The sequence below is a fragment of the Pleurodeles waltl genome, chromosome 6 (assembly GCF_031143425.1).
Source record: "Pleurodeles waltl isolate 20211129_DDA chromosome 6, aPleWal1.hap1.20221129, whole genome shotgun sequence".
NCBI lineage: Eukaryota > Metazoa > Chordata > Amphibia > Caudata > Salamandridae > Pleurodeles > Pleurodeles waltl.
The window spans coordinates 1,509,349,018-1,509,369,541 of NC_090445.1; the positions used below are offsets into that span (position 1 = coordinate 1,509,349,018).

Consider the following 20,524-nt stretch of genomic DNA (forward strand, 5'->3'; position numbering starts at 1 on the left):
AAATGAACATCAAACAAAAAAAGGTACATCAAAGGGAATTACAAACCCCAGGCATTTTCTTACAAAACTGATATTGTGGTTATGTTATCTAGGTTAAAGCAGGCTGAAATCAACCCATAATGGTAATCACAGAATCTTAAAGTTCGCAAACACCATCAGAAAGAGCTTGGTGTTTGGACGAGTGCGGTGGACGAGGCGATGGACATAGCTGGTCAATTTCAGTGGTTTCAATGTTTTTATGACTTAACCGTAACGTCATTTCATGTGCATTGCTGACTAAAATTCCATCCAGAGTGTTTACTGGCATTTAGAAACCACTCACAGCTGTCATCTTCGTGGTTTAGATACAGAATAATATATATGAAGAAAGAAACGTTGTAAAAGATAGAGAGGTGAGGATATATGCCATGTAATGTACATTTGACGGATGCCACATAAAGATAGATGCCTCTATATGAATATTTATAACTAGTTAAAGAATTGGAGGTGAATAGTAATAAAATTAAAGAGCAATGGGGAAAAATATAATCAGTCAATGGATGTGTAGGGCAAACTTATCACCATGAGGGTATCCAGGCGCCAATTCAGCTGCATGAGATAGGGTTGGAGGCTTCAGTTGAAAAGCCAGGTATTGAGATGTTTTCTGAACTCCAGGATGGAGGGGGAGGCCCTCAGGTGGATGAGGAGATTGTTCCACCCATTTGATGCCAGATAGGAGAAATCACGTCCTCACGGCTGTTCCTGCAGATGCAGGGTGTGCGGGTGAGGTTGAGGGCGACGGATTGAAGTTGTCTAGTGGTGTGGTGAAAGTTTAGGTGATGGTTGAGGCAGGCAGGTCCCTGGTTGTGTAAGGCTTTGCAGGAGTGGGACAGCAGCCTACATTTGCATTGCTTGCATACGGAGAGTCAGTGCAAGTTCCTGAGGTGTGGGGATAAGTGTGAGTGTCTTGGGAAGTCGAGTATTAGCCTTGCTGATGATTTGGAGTTTTTTGTGAGTTGTAACATGAGTCCGGCATAGAGAGGTTACTATAATCCCGGTGGCTGGTGATGAGGGTCTAATTGACCGTGTGTCAGTGGGGGGACCACTTTAAGATCTTGCATAGGAGGCAAAGGATGTGGAAGAAAGCAGACAAGACTGAGTTGACTGGGTTTCTCATGCTTAGTTTGTTGTTGATGATGACCCCTAGGTTACGAGCGTGTTCTGTCGTGGTGTGGAGAGGACCCTAAGTCTGACGGTCACCAGAAGTTGTTCCAAGGTGAGTGGAGGTTCTGAACAGCAGGATTTCAGTTTTTTCAGAGTTAAGTTTGAGGCAGCTCTCTTTCATTCTTTTGGCTATGATGCTTATGCAACGTTGGAAGTTGGTCTTGGATTTGTCTTTGGTTAGCGAAAGGGTAAGCTGAGTGTCGTTTGAGTAGAAGATAATGTTCAGTCCGTGGTTTCTTACGATTTTGGCCAAGGGGGTCAAGCTAGAGTAATTCAGATATTGAAAAAAACTGATGCAAGAGTAACTACTGCTTAATTGAAGGACATAGAGCAATTGTGATTTATAAATAGAGAAAAGTAAGGATGGATACATTAAAAGGAAATGGAATAAGATAAAGATAACGCTTTTAGAGCCAGGCTCCATTCTATGTAGACTGGTTTATAGCAAAACATGTATCCTGGTACCCTTCTTTTATTATTATTAATTTTTATTTTTATTTTTTAATTAACACCCCCTCCCCCACACGTGCCACCCTTCCCCTACGAATCACAGCAAGCTGCTCCTGGTCACTAGGGCTGTAACACCGAGCAATGATTATAAATCTCATCCTACAGGAAGGAAAGGAAGGTCATCCAAGAAAGAGAGGCAAGGCATCGAAAAGCAGTGGAGGATGCTCAGCGAAACCACGAAAAGGCTGTGCAATTTCTTAAGGAAACCATGACAAGGTGAGTTTTCGTGTTTGTTGGTGTCACACTGTCAACTCTTGCCCCTGCTGCAGAGAGAGACTGTGCCCATTTCTTCTTCAGTTCTCACACAAGAGTAATTGCCCTTCAGATATACCCTCTAAGTGTATTTCACCTAGTGCATGTAGTGGTCATTTCATCATTTCATCATAGTCTCATACATTGTGACAAATCTCACAATGTGTTCCAGGCGCTGCCTGGGAGACACTGTGGGTCAGTCAACACACATTTCTCAGACTCTAGCCTGGCTGTACAGGCTTTGTGGACCATTCACCAGAAGATGACCTTCATGACGCATTTCTGTTCTTCTGACAGAATCCGGCAGAAAGACGCAAATGAAGAACTCAAGTCGCGGGAGGAGATGGAAAAGCGAATGCAGGCCGTGCTTACTCTAAAGAACAGTATCTCTTCAAACAGGGTAATATGCTAGAACCTTTCCCCCATGCAGCTGAGCTTAAGAAATACATAACACTTTTATGTAGAAATAGCATGTTTAATAAAAAAGGTCTGATTGATTCCCAAGAGTGTGCATGTGTGACGCCTCCAGCTACCAAAAATCATATGCAAACTGTTCATGGTATCCTTCTCTTCTCCTGTCGGTCTTCTCATTCTTGGTCTCCTTGAGCAGAGGAGCCCTGACTTAGTGGAAATTTGTGATACTCTGAGTAAATTCTGTGCCTCAGAAAGGCCAATAGTAATGTGAGTGAGCAATTCAGGCTTTACCTGACTTTCAGTGTCTCTGGTTAAGCCACTAACGTCCAATGGTGCATCTCTTTCCCTACATCCTAGTCTACCTCTATCCATGCTTCTTGTACTAGAAGGTCTGGAAAAGTTTAGTATCTTGCTAACTAATCCATGCCCAGTTGTGGTCTTTTTGAAGATGTGTCATACCTCAGCACATCCACGAATTGCTGCTAGTGAGGGACTCCACAAGCGTGGGTTCAGGACTCTTTTCTAAGTCTGGCCTAGACGCATCATTGGCTGTCTCATCAGCATCATGTTTTTCAAACATTCATCATAATAAATGAACAAATGAGGAGGAGTGGGCAGAACTCACAGAGTTTCACTCAGCAGAATTCTGCGGAGTTACATGAAAACTCAGCGAGATTCTGTGGAGTTCTGTGAATGAGCAGAAATCAGCAAGTTACACTGCTCGTGCTGATTTTTAGCGCAGAGTGCTCATTAAGTGCTGAAAAATCAGTGCTAATGGCACCTTGCTTCGCGTCACAGGGCGCTGCTGCTTAAGTTGATTTTGCTGCTGCTCAAGTAGATTTTCGACTCGAGTGGCAGCTCTCATCATGAAGAGTTGTGACTGCCCGCGACCATTCGGATAAGAAAATCGTGCCACTAGCCCCCCTGGCACCTGAAAATCGTGGTATGGGGCGCAAATTCTCACTCACCAAATTACCATTAGCATGCCATACACGAGGAAAAAACTCTGCCACACGTCGGTTGGCCGAATGTGGCCAGAATTCTGCATACATAATGCAGAGTGGCCAAAATTCTATCCAACTCCACTGGCAGAGTGGAATTTATTGCCAACTCCTACAAATGAGTGTTTTTGGTCAACCCTCCTCATTAATTGGCCTGCTTAAGAGTCGTTCTCACTTTGCTACTGCACACAGCATGGGGCAATAGATCAGTCCACTTTGTCCACTGTATGTCTTACACTGTGAATGGCAAACTTGTGCCCCTTCACATGTGCATAGCCTCCTGATAAAGTATGCACTTCAGTGTCGTGGCTGGTGTGCCTAGGCTGCTGGTCCACCTCTCCATATTTTTATTTATATATATATATATATATATATATATATATATTTTTTTTTTGTGTGCAAATTGCACATCTTTGCAAAGTACATAAATTAACTGAGTTAATAAATGCACTCTTTCCATGGCTAGCCGTAATCGGGCTGCCAATGGTTGTGGTACTTCCACCCAAGAGAAAGTACCTTGGAATAGTAGGGGTTAATTATATCTTAAAAAGCTTGGCACTTCCTGCATAAAAGGCCTGCTTATGAATGCTCAGAAAAAGGCAGCAATAGCCCCAAGCCAGCTCCATACTTTAGGCCAATGATGGATGGCGTGTTCCTGTTGGGAACTTATTATTAAACAGAGCTCTGCGTTTGAGTTGAAGCCAATGAGCCTCTCCAATCGGTTCAAATTTTAAACTGCAAGTGAACTACAGTCAATACAATTGGTTGGAGGCTAATGCTTAAGGGTGGTGGTGTCCAGAGCTTTAGTTAGTCACTTAATTGTTGTTTAGTTATGAAGTAGCCCACCCGTAGTCATGTGTAGCTTGTTATGGCAAAGGTTATTGATTATTGGTGACATCACTAGAACACAGCAAAGCAGGGGGACTATAAAATACCTTCCACTCCTCTTTTGCTGCATCCTTAATTTTCCCCTGCTTGAAAAGCCAGACTTGATCCATGGGACTTTTCTACTTAACAACTCTCTTCTCTTACAAAAAGGAGCTGTTACAAGTAGGAGAATAAGTTGTAGGTAGGACACAATGGTCCATGCCATGGTGAGGGTGCCATCACAACACACACAATTTCTCTTGAATAATGTCTGTGGTCTGGCAAATACTTGACATCTGCTGTACAGCAGGGAAGTGTTTTCATGTTTAATGCATGGGACACTCTCAGAAAGAAACCAGCCAAAATGAAGAAAGGAAGAATAGGGTAGGACACTGACAGTTATTTTTATATCTTAACTGGTCTTATTGTCTTCCTTTGCCTGTACAAGCGCACTGGCCCATATGGAAAATGGAAGAATTCCAGAGAGGTTGTCACCTTTGAAAGTCTGTGATGGTGCTGGTAGACCCAGTCCTGTGTTACGCATGCCTGATGTGTGACTGACTGTAATCCAGCCTCACCTGCCTGTCAGAAGTGGTGGCTTATACAAAAATCACCATGTTTCCCTGCATTCATGTCTCTCCCTAACTACTGTTAGGATGTATATTTTCTTGAATTTAACTCTGCTGCTTTTCATGTGCAGGATAACATACGTGTGATACAGGCACGGAATAATGCCAGGGCAAAAGCAGCCAAAACTCAAGAGGAGCAGGCAAAAGAGGCTGTGCTGGCAGAAGGCGGAGATGTGACCAAGTTCTTGATTCACCAGAAACGCCAAGCAGAGTTTGAAAAAAAAAAACAGTAAGTATGAGCTCTGGGCAACCGACCCTGTTACCACAGATTCATACATTAGAAGGCACTTTGGTAAGGAGTGGCATTGAGTCCTTGCTTCAGGCCTCTGCCATTTCATCTCTTTAGCAATAGTTTACCAATGCTGGGTGTTCTTAGATTCAAGCGCTGTATGGGGTGGTTCTGCACATGAATTTATAGAGGATATCATCCCTGAGCGATTAATGATACAGATATGTTACTTCTCCAGCATTGGATCTTTCATAGATTTACATGCTTGAATCATCCCTGTTGTCGAGGTGGGAGACCCACGGTAACCTTAAATATACATAGCAGTAAGTGTATTACACTAGGCTGCAATGGCCTATACAGGCACTGTTATAGCCTATCCATGTTCTTTTATAAAAAAACAAAAACAAATCTGAACTATAACCAAAACTGAACTATAACCAATCAGGCGATAGCTCCCTGAGCTCTGCTCAGCTTCTTTTTCTGACAGGAAATTTCTTTACAGTATCTTGGATTTCCAATGGACAGGATGTCCCAACAAACTAAAAAAGGACTTTTCAGAAATGGGGACAGTTGATGACGCCCACAAGAAGTGCATCTACTGCGTACATCCAGACCATAAGGTGAGAGATTGCAGGATTAGTCACACCTTCAGTCATAAAACCCTGAAAGACAGAGAGGGTAGACTTTTGTTATGGCTACAAAAGCAAAAAGTTATGGAATACCCTTCTTCTGATGAGAGTGAAGCCTCCTCACAGACTTCTCAGTCCCTAAAAAGGCCTAAAAGTAAAGAAAGATTTTCTCTAAACACCTTTCTTTAGAGAAACAAAAATGCCAAGAAAGCTATACCTCTTCTTCATCAGAAACCCAGTTAAAAGCCTTAAAAAAGGTTCACTCAGAACCTAAAACACCCTTGGGGAAGAAGCACCTCCAAAAAAAGTTTCTTCTCTGTCTTTGTCACCAAGGAAAAAAATGGAAAAATACTCATCAGACTGGCAAAAAAGGCTCGTCTACGACAATACTGTTGACGACCACGTCTACAGTAACGATGACGACGATAGCGTTGACGTTCACCACAGCAGTGTCCTCTATGAAAGTCACGTCCTCGCCACTATTGTTGAGGACAATCATAACAGTTAAAATCTACAAAAGGGCACCGTCAATGACTATTCAGCCATCAGCTACGCACGTGCCGATGAGGAAATCGTTGACGAGAGACAAACCACCTAAGACCCCATCGACGTCAGACCCTTCGATGAGACACAAATCAAAGACGCTGTTGAAGACGGACCTGTCGATGAGAGACCTGTCGACGAGGGACCTGTTGACGATGCAACCATCCACGACTTAACCGTTGGTGACAAGCTTGTTGACAACACAACCGCTGACGACGGACACATCGATGAGAGAAACGTCTACAACCGATCAGACGACGACCACTTCAGGAATGTCATTTTTCATCCCTCTCTCATTGATAACTGTAGGAAAGAAAGCATCTCCAATTCTACCAATGCATACCTCCCCAGTAAGATGACGACGACGACAACGGATCTTCTCAAGATGACGGAATGTTTGAAGTGGCCAACAGTCTGTCACAACTTAACATCAAATGTCAGGACCCAGATGACGATGGGGATGATCAATATCAGGACAGCTAATCCATCCAGATCCGTCGTTTTCCGCAAATGGGGATGCAGACACCTCAGTCCCTATGCCAAGGTCTTTAGTGACAGATCTTCAAAACATGTTGTGGGACTACTACAGAAAATTTCCACCCTCAGTACCAGCAACTCCGACCATGCAGCAGTATGACCTGCAAGCGTGACTGCGAGCCCCTCTCCCTAGCAATCCAGGGACAGCGCTGAGGCCGGATACGAACATCCCTTTCATACAGCCACCTCAGGATGACCCTCAATCCACAGATGAAGAAAGGGAAGAGGGAGAAATCGCTGAAACCACTCCTAGTGAGTGGGACGAATACCTGAGTCCTACGCCATCACCACCATTTGCAGGACCAGTGGATTTGCCCCCAGAGCACATAGGAGGGAGGACTCCATAATTTAATGGAAAAAGCGGCTAAATGTTTCGAACCGCCCATTCTCTTTTGAGAAACTGATTCCTGTATGGCTTTAAGGGACCATCAAAAAAGTCAGTTAGAGCCATACCTATCGTTGACTTTATATGGCAGGAAGGATTGAAAGCAATAAAAACCCAGCTACAATACCTTCCCAGATCCCAGGTTTGGAGAAAAAAGTATAAAGCCCCGGAAGATTCTCCAGCTTGTTTAATTGCGTAATGGAAGCCGGATTCCGTGGTTTCTCAGGCGGCGCAACGCCGCTTGAAAAACCCTTCAACACCAATAACTTCCCCGCTAGATAGAGAAGGACGCCATATGAACAACATAAAAAAAAGGTTCTCCTCAGTAGCAGCAATAACAGTCAAAGCTGCCAACTTGTAGCCATTCTAGGCAGATATGATTGACAAATGTGGGCAGACATGTCCTCTGCCATTGACCTCTTGCCTGAGGCTAAACTAGAGGCAAAGAAAGTGTTGCAGGAGGGAGAGCGAACTGCAGCCGAAGTGATTGATTGCGCGATTGATATCTCACTAACTGGATTTAGACACCTGGCGGGGGCAGGGCTGAAATCTACTTCTTTTAGGCCAGAGGTTCAAAGCAAAATACTTGACATGGCATATGATGGGAAAATCCTCTTCGACAAGCATATGGATGATATGTTACAATCCATAAAGGCAGGTACAGACACGGCCAAATCCCTAGGTACGTTACAGTACAAAAGACGGCCATTTCGAGTGGCTAGAAGCAGGGAAGTTACTCCTTTCGTGGTGGTTTCCAAACATATAGACAACAATACCAAACTGCTCAAACAGGTTTTCAACAGCAGTACAGACAACACCAGAGCAGTACGGATTACCACCTACAGCTGCCTATAGACACCCCATGAGGGGAAGAACCACTGCCCGTAGCAGAGACACGGGCAGAAAACAATGACCATGTATTCATACCAGCTACCAGCCCCACCTGTGTTTCAAAGATTGGAGGCTGCATCGCTTACCACATCCTTCAGTGGTCAAGGATAACATCAGACAAGTGGGTACTAGATATAATATCCTTGGGACATACACTAGAATTCATTAAGAAGCCTCCAAATACCTCTCCATCAGGACCACCACCTCCACAGTTAAAACAGCTCCTCAAATGAGTATATTCAATGTTGCACAAAGGGGCAATAGAAGTTGTTCCAATTCTACACAGGAACCAGAGATTCTATTCCTGTCTTTTTCTAGTAAAAAAGCTTTTGGGGATTTGCGTCCCATACTCGATTTGAGGTCCTGAAATACAAACTTTTCGTATGGTAACGCTTCAGGACATTCTATGCCTCTTGAACACAGGAGATCACATGAGATCTCTAGACCTCTGGGATGCTTATTTCCATATTCCAATACATTGAAAACATTGAAAATTTCTCAGGTTCAAGGTTGCTGGTATACATCTACAGTTTCGAGTCCTTCCATTTGGATTAAAATCGGCCCCAGGATTTTTACCAATTTGCTAGCCTCAGTACCGGCTCCCCAATGCCAGCTGGGGATACAAGTCTTTCCATATTTGGACGACTGGCTCATAAAGGCATCCACAAGAACTCAGGTAGTAAACCACACATCCACTTGCCTCCAGTTGTTCAAAACTCTAGGTCGTACCATCAACTATCATACTTCCATCCCACAAAGAAGCAGAATTTCCTAGGAGCGATACTGGATACTATCCAAAGCAAAGAATTTCCATCTCAAGAGAGACAGCAAAAGAGTTCCAAAATGGCTCAAAAGCGATCAACAAAAATGTTTGTTTCAGTTCAGAGTTACAAGTCATTCATAGGAGTGATTTCTTCATGTACTCCACTGATCGAAAATTGCCGACTGCAAATGCGACCTCTGCAGAAGCAACTAGACACTCAGTGGCTCCAAGTGAATTGCTCCTTCGACGATCGAATTCTCATCACACCGGAAATGAAAACTGCCATATCTTGGTGGGAAAAATAAACAAACTTATCCAAGGTCCTTTCTTTTCTTCAACTGGTGCCGCAATATATAATAACGACAGTTGTGTCACTCGAAGGTTGGGGTGCCCACGTTCAAGAGCTGCGGATAAGGGCCCACTGGACACAAAAGGACAAACAGCTTCACATTAACCAACTGGAGGAGAAAGCAATAGATCTGGCACTGAAGAATTTCTTACCAAAAATATGAAACTCAAAAATTCTCATCAGAACGGACAATACCACAAGTATGTCTTACCTGAACAAACAGGGCGGAACAAAGTCCTTGGAGCTTTCACGTCCAGCTCAGAGCATATGGGAATGGGCCATAGAAAATCAAATTTCTCTGAAAGTAGAACACCTGTCAGGACAAACCAACCTCCTAGCAGACGCTTTGAGCAGCACATTTATCCTGTATCACGAGTGGAAACTCGACCAACAAGTTCTCGACCAACACTTCCAAAAGTGGGGCAAGCCAAATCTGGATTTTTTTGCCACATACGAGAACAAGAAATGCCCATATTACGCAAGCTAGCATCCCCAAAAAGGGTAGTGGGGAAATGCGTGTTTGATGAGATAGTCAGGAATCTATGCCTAGGCTTTTCCCCCGATTCTTCGCATCCCCAGAGTGATCAACAAAATGACAGATACCATGACCATGCACCAGGACCAAGTCATGCTTTCGGATCCTTCATCTCTACACTTATCGGCCTGGTTCCTGAATTCCATGAATACTCCACCTTGATCTTTTTATCGGAATGTAGGGACATATTGGCCAAAGCCAGAGCCGACACCACCAATAAAACATATAAACTTAAATGGAAGCATTTCAGTTTGTGGTGTGCTACGGAAGGAGTCCATCCTATGTCGTCACCCCTGGAACAAATACTTCCTTATTTATTACATTTAGCAAAATCTGGGCTTTCTTACTCCTCAATACGGGTACATGTGGCGGCAATTTCAAGATTCTGACGCTCTCAGCACACCTCCTCACTATTATTCTTCCTGGATTGTAAAATAATTCCTCAAGGGCCTTTTTAGAGTATTTCATCCTCCACCATTATGGCCTTTAAACATAGTGTTAGGACAACTCATGAAGCCTCCTTTCGAACCAATCCACAGGTCAGAGTTAAAAGTCATCTCTTAAAAGACATCGCTTATACTGGCTCTCACATCAACAAAAAGAGTGAGTGACATACAAGCCTTCACCATCAAAGAACCTTTTCTTCAGTTCACTCCAAATGGTCTTATATTTCGAACAAACCCTAAGTATATACCAAAAGTACTACCAAACTTCCATCTAAATGAGCCAGTGGTCTTAAGAATGGTTTTTTTCCTAACCCACAGACGGTTCCGGAGAAAGTGGTGCATTCTCTATTAATAAGGAGATGTTTAAAGTTTTATCTTAAAAAAACACAGAGCATTCGGAAATCGGACCAGCTGTTTATAGCATATGGAGATACAAGAAAAGGCTCTGCGATATCTAAGCAGACCATTGCCAGGTAGATCGGATTAGCTATACAATTTTGTCATGCCCAGGCAGGAAATCACTGCACATTAAGGTTAAAGCCCACTCTACCAGGGCGGTAGCCACATCAGCAGGGCTCTTCGCGGGAGTACCCCTGCAGCACATTTGCGGGGCAGCAACATGGCCCAGCCAGCATACATTTACCAAGCACTACTTCTTAGAAGAGACTAACAAAACGGATACGGCCGTTGGGCAAGCAGTGCTAAGACATCTATTCCATTAAGGTGAGCCTCTCTGGTTATCCCACCTTCCACTTGAAAGGTATTTGTTTAATGTTATTGTTGTTAATATTGCTATTATTATTATTATATATAACTATTATTGTTACTATTGTTCTTATCATTCTCAATACATATGTATATTGCTTTCTGATATTGGCTGAATGTAGCATCATTCCTATTGTTAACGATGTTATGGCTAGAATAAATGATATAACTACTTGCTACTCTAATTCAAGCATGTGAATCTATGAGAGATCCAAAAATGGAGAAGAAAATATGTTACTTACCTGTAACTATAGTTCTCCAGTATTGGTATCTTTCATATATTCACATGTGACCTACCAACTGCCTCCCCTCAGAGGCTCCCCTTATTTCTAAACGCTATGTATTTCACACTTGTATGGGAAAATCTGAGGGAAACAGCCTCTGTTGGGAGTGCTCTAGAGTGTGCTGTTGCCTGATTGGTTATAATTCAGATTTGGTTATTTTTTATAAAAGAACATTGTTAGGCTATAACAGTGCATGTGTAGGCCATTGAGGCCTAGTGTAATGCACTTACTGCTATGTATATCTGAGGGTACGGTGGGACTCCGACCTCGACGACGGGGATGATTCAAGCATGTGGATCTATGAAAGATACCAATACTGGAGAACTACAGGTACAGGTAAGTAACCAATTTTCTTCTTTAGAACTGAATCTTCCAGTGGAAAATGGCCCATTGAATTACCCATTTGTGTGTGTGTGTGTGTGTGTGTGTGTGTGTGTGTGTATACATATTGTGTGTATGTATATATATATATATATATATGTATATGTGTGTGTATGAACATTTATTGTTACAAGTAAATAGTTTTTTCTTCATGAATTACAGATTTTCTGTATGTCAATACAGGGAGTGCAGAATTATTAGGCAAATGAGTATTTTGACCACATCATCCTCTTTATGCATGTTGTCTGACTCCAAGCTGTATAGGCTCGAAAGCCTACTACCAATTAAGCATATTAGGTGATGTGCATCTCTGTAATGAGAAGGGGTGTGGTCTAATGACATCAACACCCTATATCAGGTGTGCATAATTATTAGGCAACTTCCTTTCCTTTGGCAAAATGGGTCAAAAGAAGGACTTGACAGGCTCAGAAAAGTCAAAAATAGTGAGATATCTTGCAGAGGGATGCAGCACTCTTAAAATTGCAAAGCTTCTGAAGCGTGATCATCGAACAATCAAGCGTTTCATTCAAAATAGTCAACAGGGTCGCAAGAAGCGTGTGGAAAAACCAAGGTGCAAAATAACTGCCCATGAACTGAGAAAAGTCAAGCGTGCAGCTGCCACAATGCCACTTGCCACCAGTTTGGCCATATTTCAGAGCTGCAACATCACTGGAGTGCCCAAAAGCACAAGGTGTGCAATACTCAGAGACATGGCCAAGGTAAGAAAGGCTGAAAGACGACCACCACTGAACAAGACACACAAGCTGAAACGTCAAGACTGGGCCAAGAAATATCTCAAGACTGATTCTTCTAAGGTTTTATGGACTGATGAAATGAGAGTGAGTCTTGATGGGCCAGATGGATGGGCCCGTGGCTGGATTGGTAAAGGGCAGAGAGCTCCAGTCCGACTCAGACGCCAGCAAGGTGGAGGTGGAGTACTGGTTTGGGCTGGTATCATCAAAGATGAGCTTGTGGGGCCTTTTCGGGTTGAGGATGGAGTCAAGCTCAACTCCCAGTCCTACTGCCAGTTCCTGGAAGACACCTTCTTCAAGCAGTGGTACAGGAAGAAGTCTGCATCCTTCAAGAAAAACATGATTTTCATGCAGGACAATGCTCCATCACACGCGTCCAAGTACTCCACAGCGTGGCTGGCAAGAAAGGGTATAAAAGAAGGAAATCTAATGACATGGCCTCCTTGTTCACCTGATCTGAACCCCATTGAGAACCTGTGGTCCATCATCAAATGTGAGATTTACAAGGAGGGAAAACAGTACACCTCTCTGAACAGTGTCTGGGAGGCTGTGGTTGCTGCTGCACGCAATGTTGATGGTGAACAGATCAAAACACTGACAGAATCCATGGATGGCAGGCTTTTGAGTGTCCTTGCAAAGAAAGGTGGCTATATTGGTCACTGATTTGTTTTTGTTTTGTTTTTGAATGTCAGAAATGTATATTTGTGAATGTTGAGATGTTATATTGGTTTCACTGGTAATGATAAATAATTGAAATGGGTATATATTTTTTTTTGTTAAGTTGCCTAATAATTATGCACAGTGATAGTCACCTGCACACACAGATATCCCCCTAACATAGCTAAAACTAAAAACAAACTAAAAACTACTTCCAAAAATATTCAGTTTTGATATTAATGAGTTTTTTGGGTTCATTGAGAACATGGTTGTTGTTCAATAATAAAATTAATCCTCAAAAATATAACTTGCCTAATAATTCTGCACTCCCTGTATGTTGTGCAGAACTTCTCAATACAGCACAAGACTCTATGGAAGAAGCTTGTTGTGGACAATCACTGTTACAGGCAAGAACACTTGCAGTCCCAAAAAAGTTGGTAGTGACTGAAATCAAGACTACTAGGTGACTGCTTATTTGTCCTTGAGAGGAATCTGAAAGTCTTGGCAGCAACACCTGCCAAGACGCATAGGGGGTCATTCCGCCGCCCGCCAAACTTCCCCGTCAAAAGACCGCGGGGGTCATTTCGACTTTCCCGCTGGGCCGGCGGGCGACCGCCAAAAGAGCGCCCGCCGGCCCAGCGGGAAAGGCCCTGCAACATTGAAGCCGGCTCCGAATGGAGCCGGCAGTGTTGCAGGGGTGCGACGGGTGCAGTTGCACCCGTCACGATTTTCACTGTCTGCAAAGCAGACATCCTGCTGGGGCCCTGTTAGGGGGCCCCACAACACCCATTCCCGCCATCCTGTTTCTGGCGGTGAAAACCGCCAGAAACAGGCTGGCGGGAAGGGGGTCGGAATCCCCATGGCGGCGCTGCAAGCAGCGCCGCATGGAGGATTCTCCCAGCCGGGGGAAATCCGGCGGGAAACCGCCGGACCCGGCTGGGCGACCGCGGCTTTACAGCCATGGTCGGAATAGCAAAGGAAGCACCGCCAGCCTGTTGGCGGTGCTTCCGTGGTCGTCGACCCTGGCGGTCGATGACCGCCAGGGTCAGAATGACCCCCATAGACCTCCTTTGCGACTGTGAAAAGTTAATACTTCTCCACTCACTGTTTCACTGCAGAAGCAGAGGCCAAAGTTTCACATAGTTGCTCCCTGAACTTTGTGATATTTGTTTATTAAACATGTACCTTTTTGGTAAATTTGTGTGTCCGCGTGCGTACACACACACTGGGAAACTAAAGGTTACAGAGGCGTTATAGTTAGGTTCAGATTTTACACACACAAAACCATAGAAATTCAGCAGTTATAGTTCTGCATATCTCAAGAAACCATAACTCGTGCCCTAAGGTAACTATAACTTGTACCCTCACCACGCACTGCTCATTACCTCACATATTACATCCATCATGTCATCTTCTGTGACATAATTGATAATATCACTGCAACATTTGTAATAGCATTATTGATGAGGAAACTATGTATGGTGGGGGTGCAAGATTCTGAATGCCTGTTAGTGATGTTAGAGATGGAGGCTTGGGTAAAAAGAACAGTTTTTCTCAGAATGAGTGGTACATTTAAAGGTTATGGAGTTCCTTTGACTTTCACTTAAGTCAGACATCCTATCATCTTGTGTTTTGGTAGGTGCTGAGCATGCAGTCCACAGATTTAGTGACTGCTGTTGGTGGGTGTACAGCTTGCAGGTCACATGTTCTAATTCCGGCAAGGCTAACTCATGCTTTTATTCTTGTGAGAGTGATACCATGAGGTGCATTGGGCTGGGCATAAGAAACACATGTTTTTGCAAGCCCCACATTTTTGGTGTGTGTTTTATAAACGCTCTATAATATTTTTCCTGAAAGTACCTTCCTTTCTCACGCTGCTTCTTCCTTTCTGGGCCTTCCGGGCTCTTGGCTACTTTAATAAGTGGGGCCCATCCACTTCCACTGCTTGGTTTGTGCTTTCTGGACAAGTTAATTTTCCTTTCTCTTTATGCTAAAACGTACTTGAATGCTGCTATGATCACTACCCCCTCAGCTGAGTTTGGATTTTCTTTGTAGAGGTTTGAGCATTCCTACAGACTCTATATGCTAAGCAGAACTTAAATTTGCATTCTGCACTAGGAAGTGTAGTCATTCAGAAAGTCGTGGCTAGTAGATGGCGATCCGAACAGTAAGACAAAAAGCTGTAACCTTTCAGCTTCTGATGGATACATCTACCTGTGGATTCCTCACCTTTTGAAAATACCCAATGCGCCAGCATTCTGCTGAAACATTTCTTCATAGCTCTCCACCTTGACAAAGATGTCATAATTCCGCGGCTCCACAGGCGACTCCGTGTGACATCATCAGAGCCATAAGAAACCATCATTGGCGTGCTGAAATAAATTCCCTTTTTTCCACGCCTTCAACGCGTAACAGTGTTTTTCAGCCCTCCCTTAGGTTTCTGTTGGCGACAGTGTTTCCAGTTAGAAAATCAGAAGAATCTGTTTTTCTGCTGCAGTGTGTCCACTGAGAGAGTCTGGATTCAAGCCCTGCTGGGAGTATGAGGCTCAGATGTCGATCACTGACCCTCATGATGAGTGTCTCTGGTGTCTCAGCTCGGAACACAATGTTGACAACTGTTTTCGAGGCAAGGAGATTAACCGAAAGGCCCTGAAAGAAAGAGAGGTGAAGCTCTTCATGGCTAGGCCAAAGAAGCAGAAAAGAAGTTATCGGAAGTCTCGACCTCCTTCGGAGTCATCTTCTCCTCACTCTTCGACTTCATCCAAGAAGAAGCACACAAAGAAGCAGCATCACAGCTCCCGACGTTGATTTTTGAGAGATGTATCTCCAACATCAATGGCTCTGTGTTCGAAGTCGACTGAAGGCTCTCTAGCTCTATCTCCAGTACCTTGTCCGGCATCACCTTCAAGTTCAGTAAGATCTCCAACTTCACCAGTGTGTCCTGATCCAGTGTCAGAAGGGCATTCCTCCACATCCTCGACAGGAGCAAGAGTACCCAACTTTCCCTGCGCCTGGAACAGATTCTTCCAGCTTCCTAAATGCTATGCACTGTATTTTTAGCAGAATCTTGACTCAATCTGGTGTGCCTGTGGTCCCATGGGTCTGATGTCATATTTTCTGGGAGGCTTCCCTGCGTAGTATCAGCAGATTCCATTCCTTCTATTTTTGCCAGTGATCCAGGTACCTTGGCCTACGCTGGCACCAAGGAAGGTGGTTCCTTTGCCAGTTAAAACTTGGCATGTCAGCGGCACCAATTGCGACCTCACTGACGCCAAAAGGCTCCATGCCAACGTGGCAGCATTCAAATCCAGTTCCTTTTTATTCAGTAGTTCAGGTGTTAAAGTCTTCAGCGCCCCTACCAGCATCTCTGGCGCCGATTCAGGAACCACAGCTGCTACTTGAATTGAGGAATAGATCCGGCAGGGAAGTTCAATGCCTTTTAGAGAAGGAGCAATATTTGTGCACCCAGCAGGATCCTGACTTGGAAGAAGGTTGCTCATGTTCCTGATTTGAGGGACTGGATGTTGCAAGTGGCTTGGATGCTTCCCCAGAATGAGAATTGTTGTCACCAAAGGTTATGCCGCCGCCTGCAGTCACTTCATACCATGCAGTGAGAAGGCAGAGTGAAAGGCTGCGGACATGTTGGAGTTGACCCTTCCCGCAGCAGAACCTAATTCTAATCTGTTGACAGAAGTACTTTATTCAGCTGTCTCAGTGTCAGAACCGCTATTGACTTTTAATGAGGCCTTGACTGAACCTGTCTTGGAAATTTGGCAGAAACCTTTGTCAATTCCGACAGTGTCTCGACCCATTGTCAGAAGGTACAAGACTGTTCCATGGGATCCTGTGTTTTTGAGTAGTCATCCTTCACCCAAAAGTTTAGTGGCTCAGGCTCTTGTTATTCGAAGTTGACTCCAGGGTCTTTCCCAACCTCTCCAGCAGACAGGGAGTCTAAGACGATGGAGAAATCTGCTAAGAAGCTTTTTTCTTTGGGGAGTATGGCTGTGAAATCTGCCAACCCTATGTATCTTTTTGACTGTGTATGCCTTGATGGATTCTGCCAAGGCTGTGGTTACAAAGCTGCCGGAAGATGTTCAGGGACACTTTGCAGAACTCTTGAATGACAGTCAGGTGGCAACGAAACAAGTTATCCAGTTGGGCCTGGATACGTCTGATTTGGTGGCTAGATCAATGGGAACCTGAGTCACTATGGCGAAGATATGTCTGGTTAAGAGTGTTTGTAGTTTTGACTGCTGTACAAGCAACTCTAATGGACTTACCTTCAGATCGTGTAAGACTGTTTGGCGCCAAAGCTGATTCTCCCTTGGAGAGATTCAAGGACAGCAAAGCAACAGAAAGGTTTTTAGGCCTTCAATCTCAGTCTAAGGACTACAGGCTGTTTCCCAAGTTCTGGCTGTTTGGCCAAAACTATTCTTTTTGTGGCAGGCAGCAGTTTGAGCCGCCCTAGTTTCACCTTCTTAGAGCATGCTTTGCCAGTGAGGGGAGGATTGTCCCATTTTCTACCACAGTGGAGGTTCATAACATTGGACCTGTGGGTTTTGAGTATAGTAGAAAATCGGTACGCTCTACCCTTCCAGGAATTTCCCCCACCTATCCCTCCCCAGCAAGATTTTTGTTCAGAAGAACATATTCTGATCCTCCAACAGGAGGTAGAATCCCTACTTCAAAAGGATGCATTATAGTTGGTTCAGGAGCAGGAACAGTGTCAGGGATGTTACTTATAGTACTTCCTGATTCCAAAAAAAGGATGGTCATTTGCAGCTGATCCTATACCTGAGGCTTTTGAATTGGTTCTTCAAGCAGGAGAAGTTCAAAATGCTGACACAGGTGCTTCTTGCGCTGGTCATGGAAGATTGGATGGTTTCATTTGATTTTCACAGTGTGTATTTTCACATCCCTATTCTGCAGTTGCACAGGAATTATCTTAGCTTTATGCTAGGATTACAACATTACCAGTTTGCAGTCCTTCTGTTTGGTCCTACTTCCGCACCTTGAGTCTTAACGAAGGTGATGGTGGTTTTGGCACATCTCAGAAGGTAGGGAGTACTGGTATTCCTTTACCTGGACGATTGGCTGATCAGTGCCAAGTCTCCAGAGATGGTGTTGTGTCACTTAAAGTTGACAACTCAGTTGTTGTACAACCTGGGCTTTTCCATCCATGTGCCCAATTTTCACCTAGGGCCATCTCAGTGCATCCTGCTCATAGGGCCAGTACTGGATACTAAAGTGAATTGTGCCTACCCTCCTCCTCATAGAATTCAGGACATTCAGGCTATGATTCCGATGTTTTAGAATGGAACAATGGTCCTAGTCCTGAAGGTCTTACGCATGCTAGGCCTGATAGTTTCCTGCAGTCTGTTGGTCACCCATGTACGCTGGCATATGAGGGCCCTTCCGTGGTGCCACCGCAGGCAGTGGTTTCAACGATCGGTGATCTCAGAGAGTTGGTCAAAATCTCCAGAGACACTGCAGCGGATCGTCGATGGTGGAGTGTCGACGCCAATCTATCTCAAGTAAAGCTGTTGTGTCGTCCACCTCTCATGTCCACCGTGATAACGGATGCTTCCGCTGTAGGGTGGGAAGCACACCTTGGGGATCCGGAGATCATAGTACTGTGGTCTCCAGAGTAACAGTTGTTGCACATCAGTTGGTTGGAATTGAGGGTGATATGTCTGGCTCTCAATTGAAAGACAATAGTACTGCATTATGGTAGGTCAACAAACAGAGTTGTGGGGTCTTATCTTTTTTTCAGAGAAGCTCAATGACTGATTCTGTAATCGGGACCATTGAATTTGCATCATTGCAAATCAGTTGTCCGAGGTTCTGAATGTACATGTGGACAGGCTCAATCAGCATTTTTCAGCCAATCGTGTGGCGTCTAAATCTGGAAGTGGTGATTCACATCTGCTGGCTATAGTGGACCCCCCAGATAGACCTTTTTGTAATTCACGAGAACACAGACTGCCTGTTGTTCTGCAGCCTCTAGTATCCAATGCAGGGGGCATTGGAGGGGATGCATTTCAATAGGATTGGAGCTCCCAGCTGCTTTATGCTTTTCCCTCATACCTTTGTTTTCTCAAGTTCTGAAGAAGATTTGCCAAGACCGGCACTAAATCATATTAATAGATCCGGATTGGCCGAGAAGGGTTTGGTACACAGACCTACTTCATCTCTCATTGTGCCGTCCACTCCATCTCCTTCACAGGGAGGACTTCCTCTTGCAGTCGTGGAGAAAGTTCTATACCCCCACTTCCATACCCTGCACCTACCTACATACATGAAGATTGGACGGGGCAACCTAAGTTCTTCTTCTTTCCCCCTGAAGTGGTCAATGTTATTTTATTGGCCAGGCTACACTCCACCAAATCCATGTGTACTGGCAGATGGACTAGATTTGTAAAGTGGTGTTCTATTGACCGTATAAAAGCCCATTAGTCTGATATTTTATGTTTTGCGCTTTCCCTGACACAACAAGGCTGTGCAATTGGAACAGTTAAGGGTTATTTGTCTGCCATTTAGGCATTCCCTTGTTTGCCTGACCACCTTTCCTGGGTACCTCCCCTATAGTGTTAAGGTTTATTAAGGTACTTTCTATTGGGTATCTTCCCATTCCGTTTATCATGCCTTTGATACTTATTTGGTTTTAACTTTCCTTATGGGTACTCCTTTTTAACTCTTACAGAGTTGTCCTTTAAGACTACTTACTTTTTAAATTATCTTTTAAAGCGGCTGTGAGCTTTTATACAGACAGGACGAGTGATCTTTGGCTGGACGATCAACTGTTAAGTGGGCAAAATTAAACGAAAGGGTGGATAATCCTGTGCATTAGGATCTGCTACGTCATGGCTCACAAAGACCCACCTGAAGGTATTTGAGCTCATTCTACTAGAGCTAAGTCTTCTACATCCACTTTGGCCAGAGGTGTCCCAGTACTTGACATATGTAAAGCCGCAGCTTGGGCCTTCCTCCACACTTTGGCAAAACTCTGTTACTTAGACTCCAAAGTGAGGTGGGACGGTCATTTTGCCTGTTCTGTTTTGCAAGATTGTTCGGTAGAAGCAGACAGGATCCACCTCAGAGTGTGGGACTGATTGAAGATTCTATTCAAAAGATGAGAAATCCACAGGTAGATATATCCATCAGAAAAGCAAGTTACTTACCTTTGGTAATGCTTTTTATGGTGGATACAGTATCTACATGTTGATTTCCTCACTGATCCCCCTGCCTTCCCATTGCTTGTCTGTATATACTAAAAAGAGTTGTATTTGTAAATTGTGTATGTATTTTTCATTTCATATACATATTGGTGATAATATATAAATCTTTGATCATTTAAGTTTTTCTGTACTTTTCTTCTGTATCACTGGTTGTGATATTCATCGTTAAGCTGAAACAGTTGACAAACAGGAATGGACATCATCATAGCAGAGTCACAGTGACATTGTGATTTCCAGAGATACGGACGATATGTCAAAGAACCC

General features: G+C 44.0%; 1 protein-coding gene across 2 annotated transcripts in view; it reads left to right on the forward strand.

The window, feature by feature from the left end:
- The window catches only part of CFAP74 (cilia and flagella associated protein 74), a 978,701-nt gene that overhangs the window by 171,050 nt on the left and 787,127 nt on the right, over positions 1–20,524 (forward strand). For both annotated transcript variants that reach the window (XM_069241006.1, XM_069241005.1), the window contains exons 9-11: positions 1,819–1,929; positions 2,263–2,365; positions 4,948–5,105. In XM_069241006.1, the coding sequence (XP_069097107.1) occupies positions 1,819–1,929; positions 2,263–2,365; positions 4,948–5,105 (372 nt within the window). The remainder of the gene's footprint in view (positions 1–1,818; positions 1,930–2,262; positions 2,366–4,947; positions 5,106–20,524) is intronic.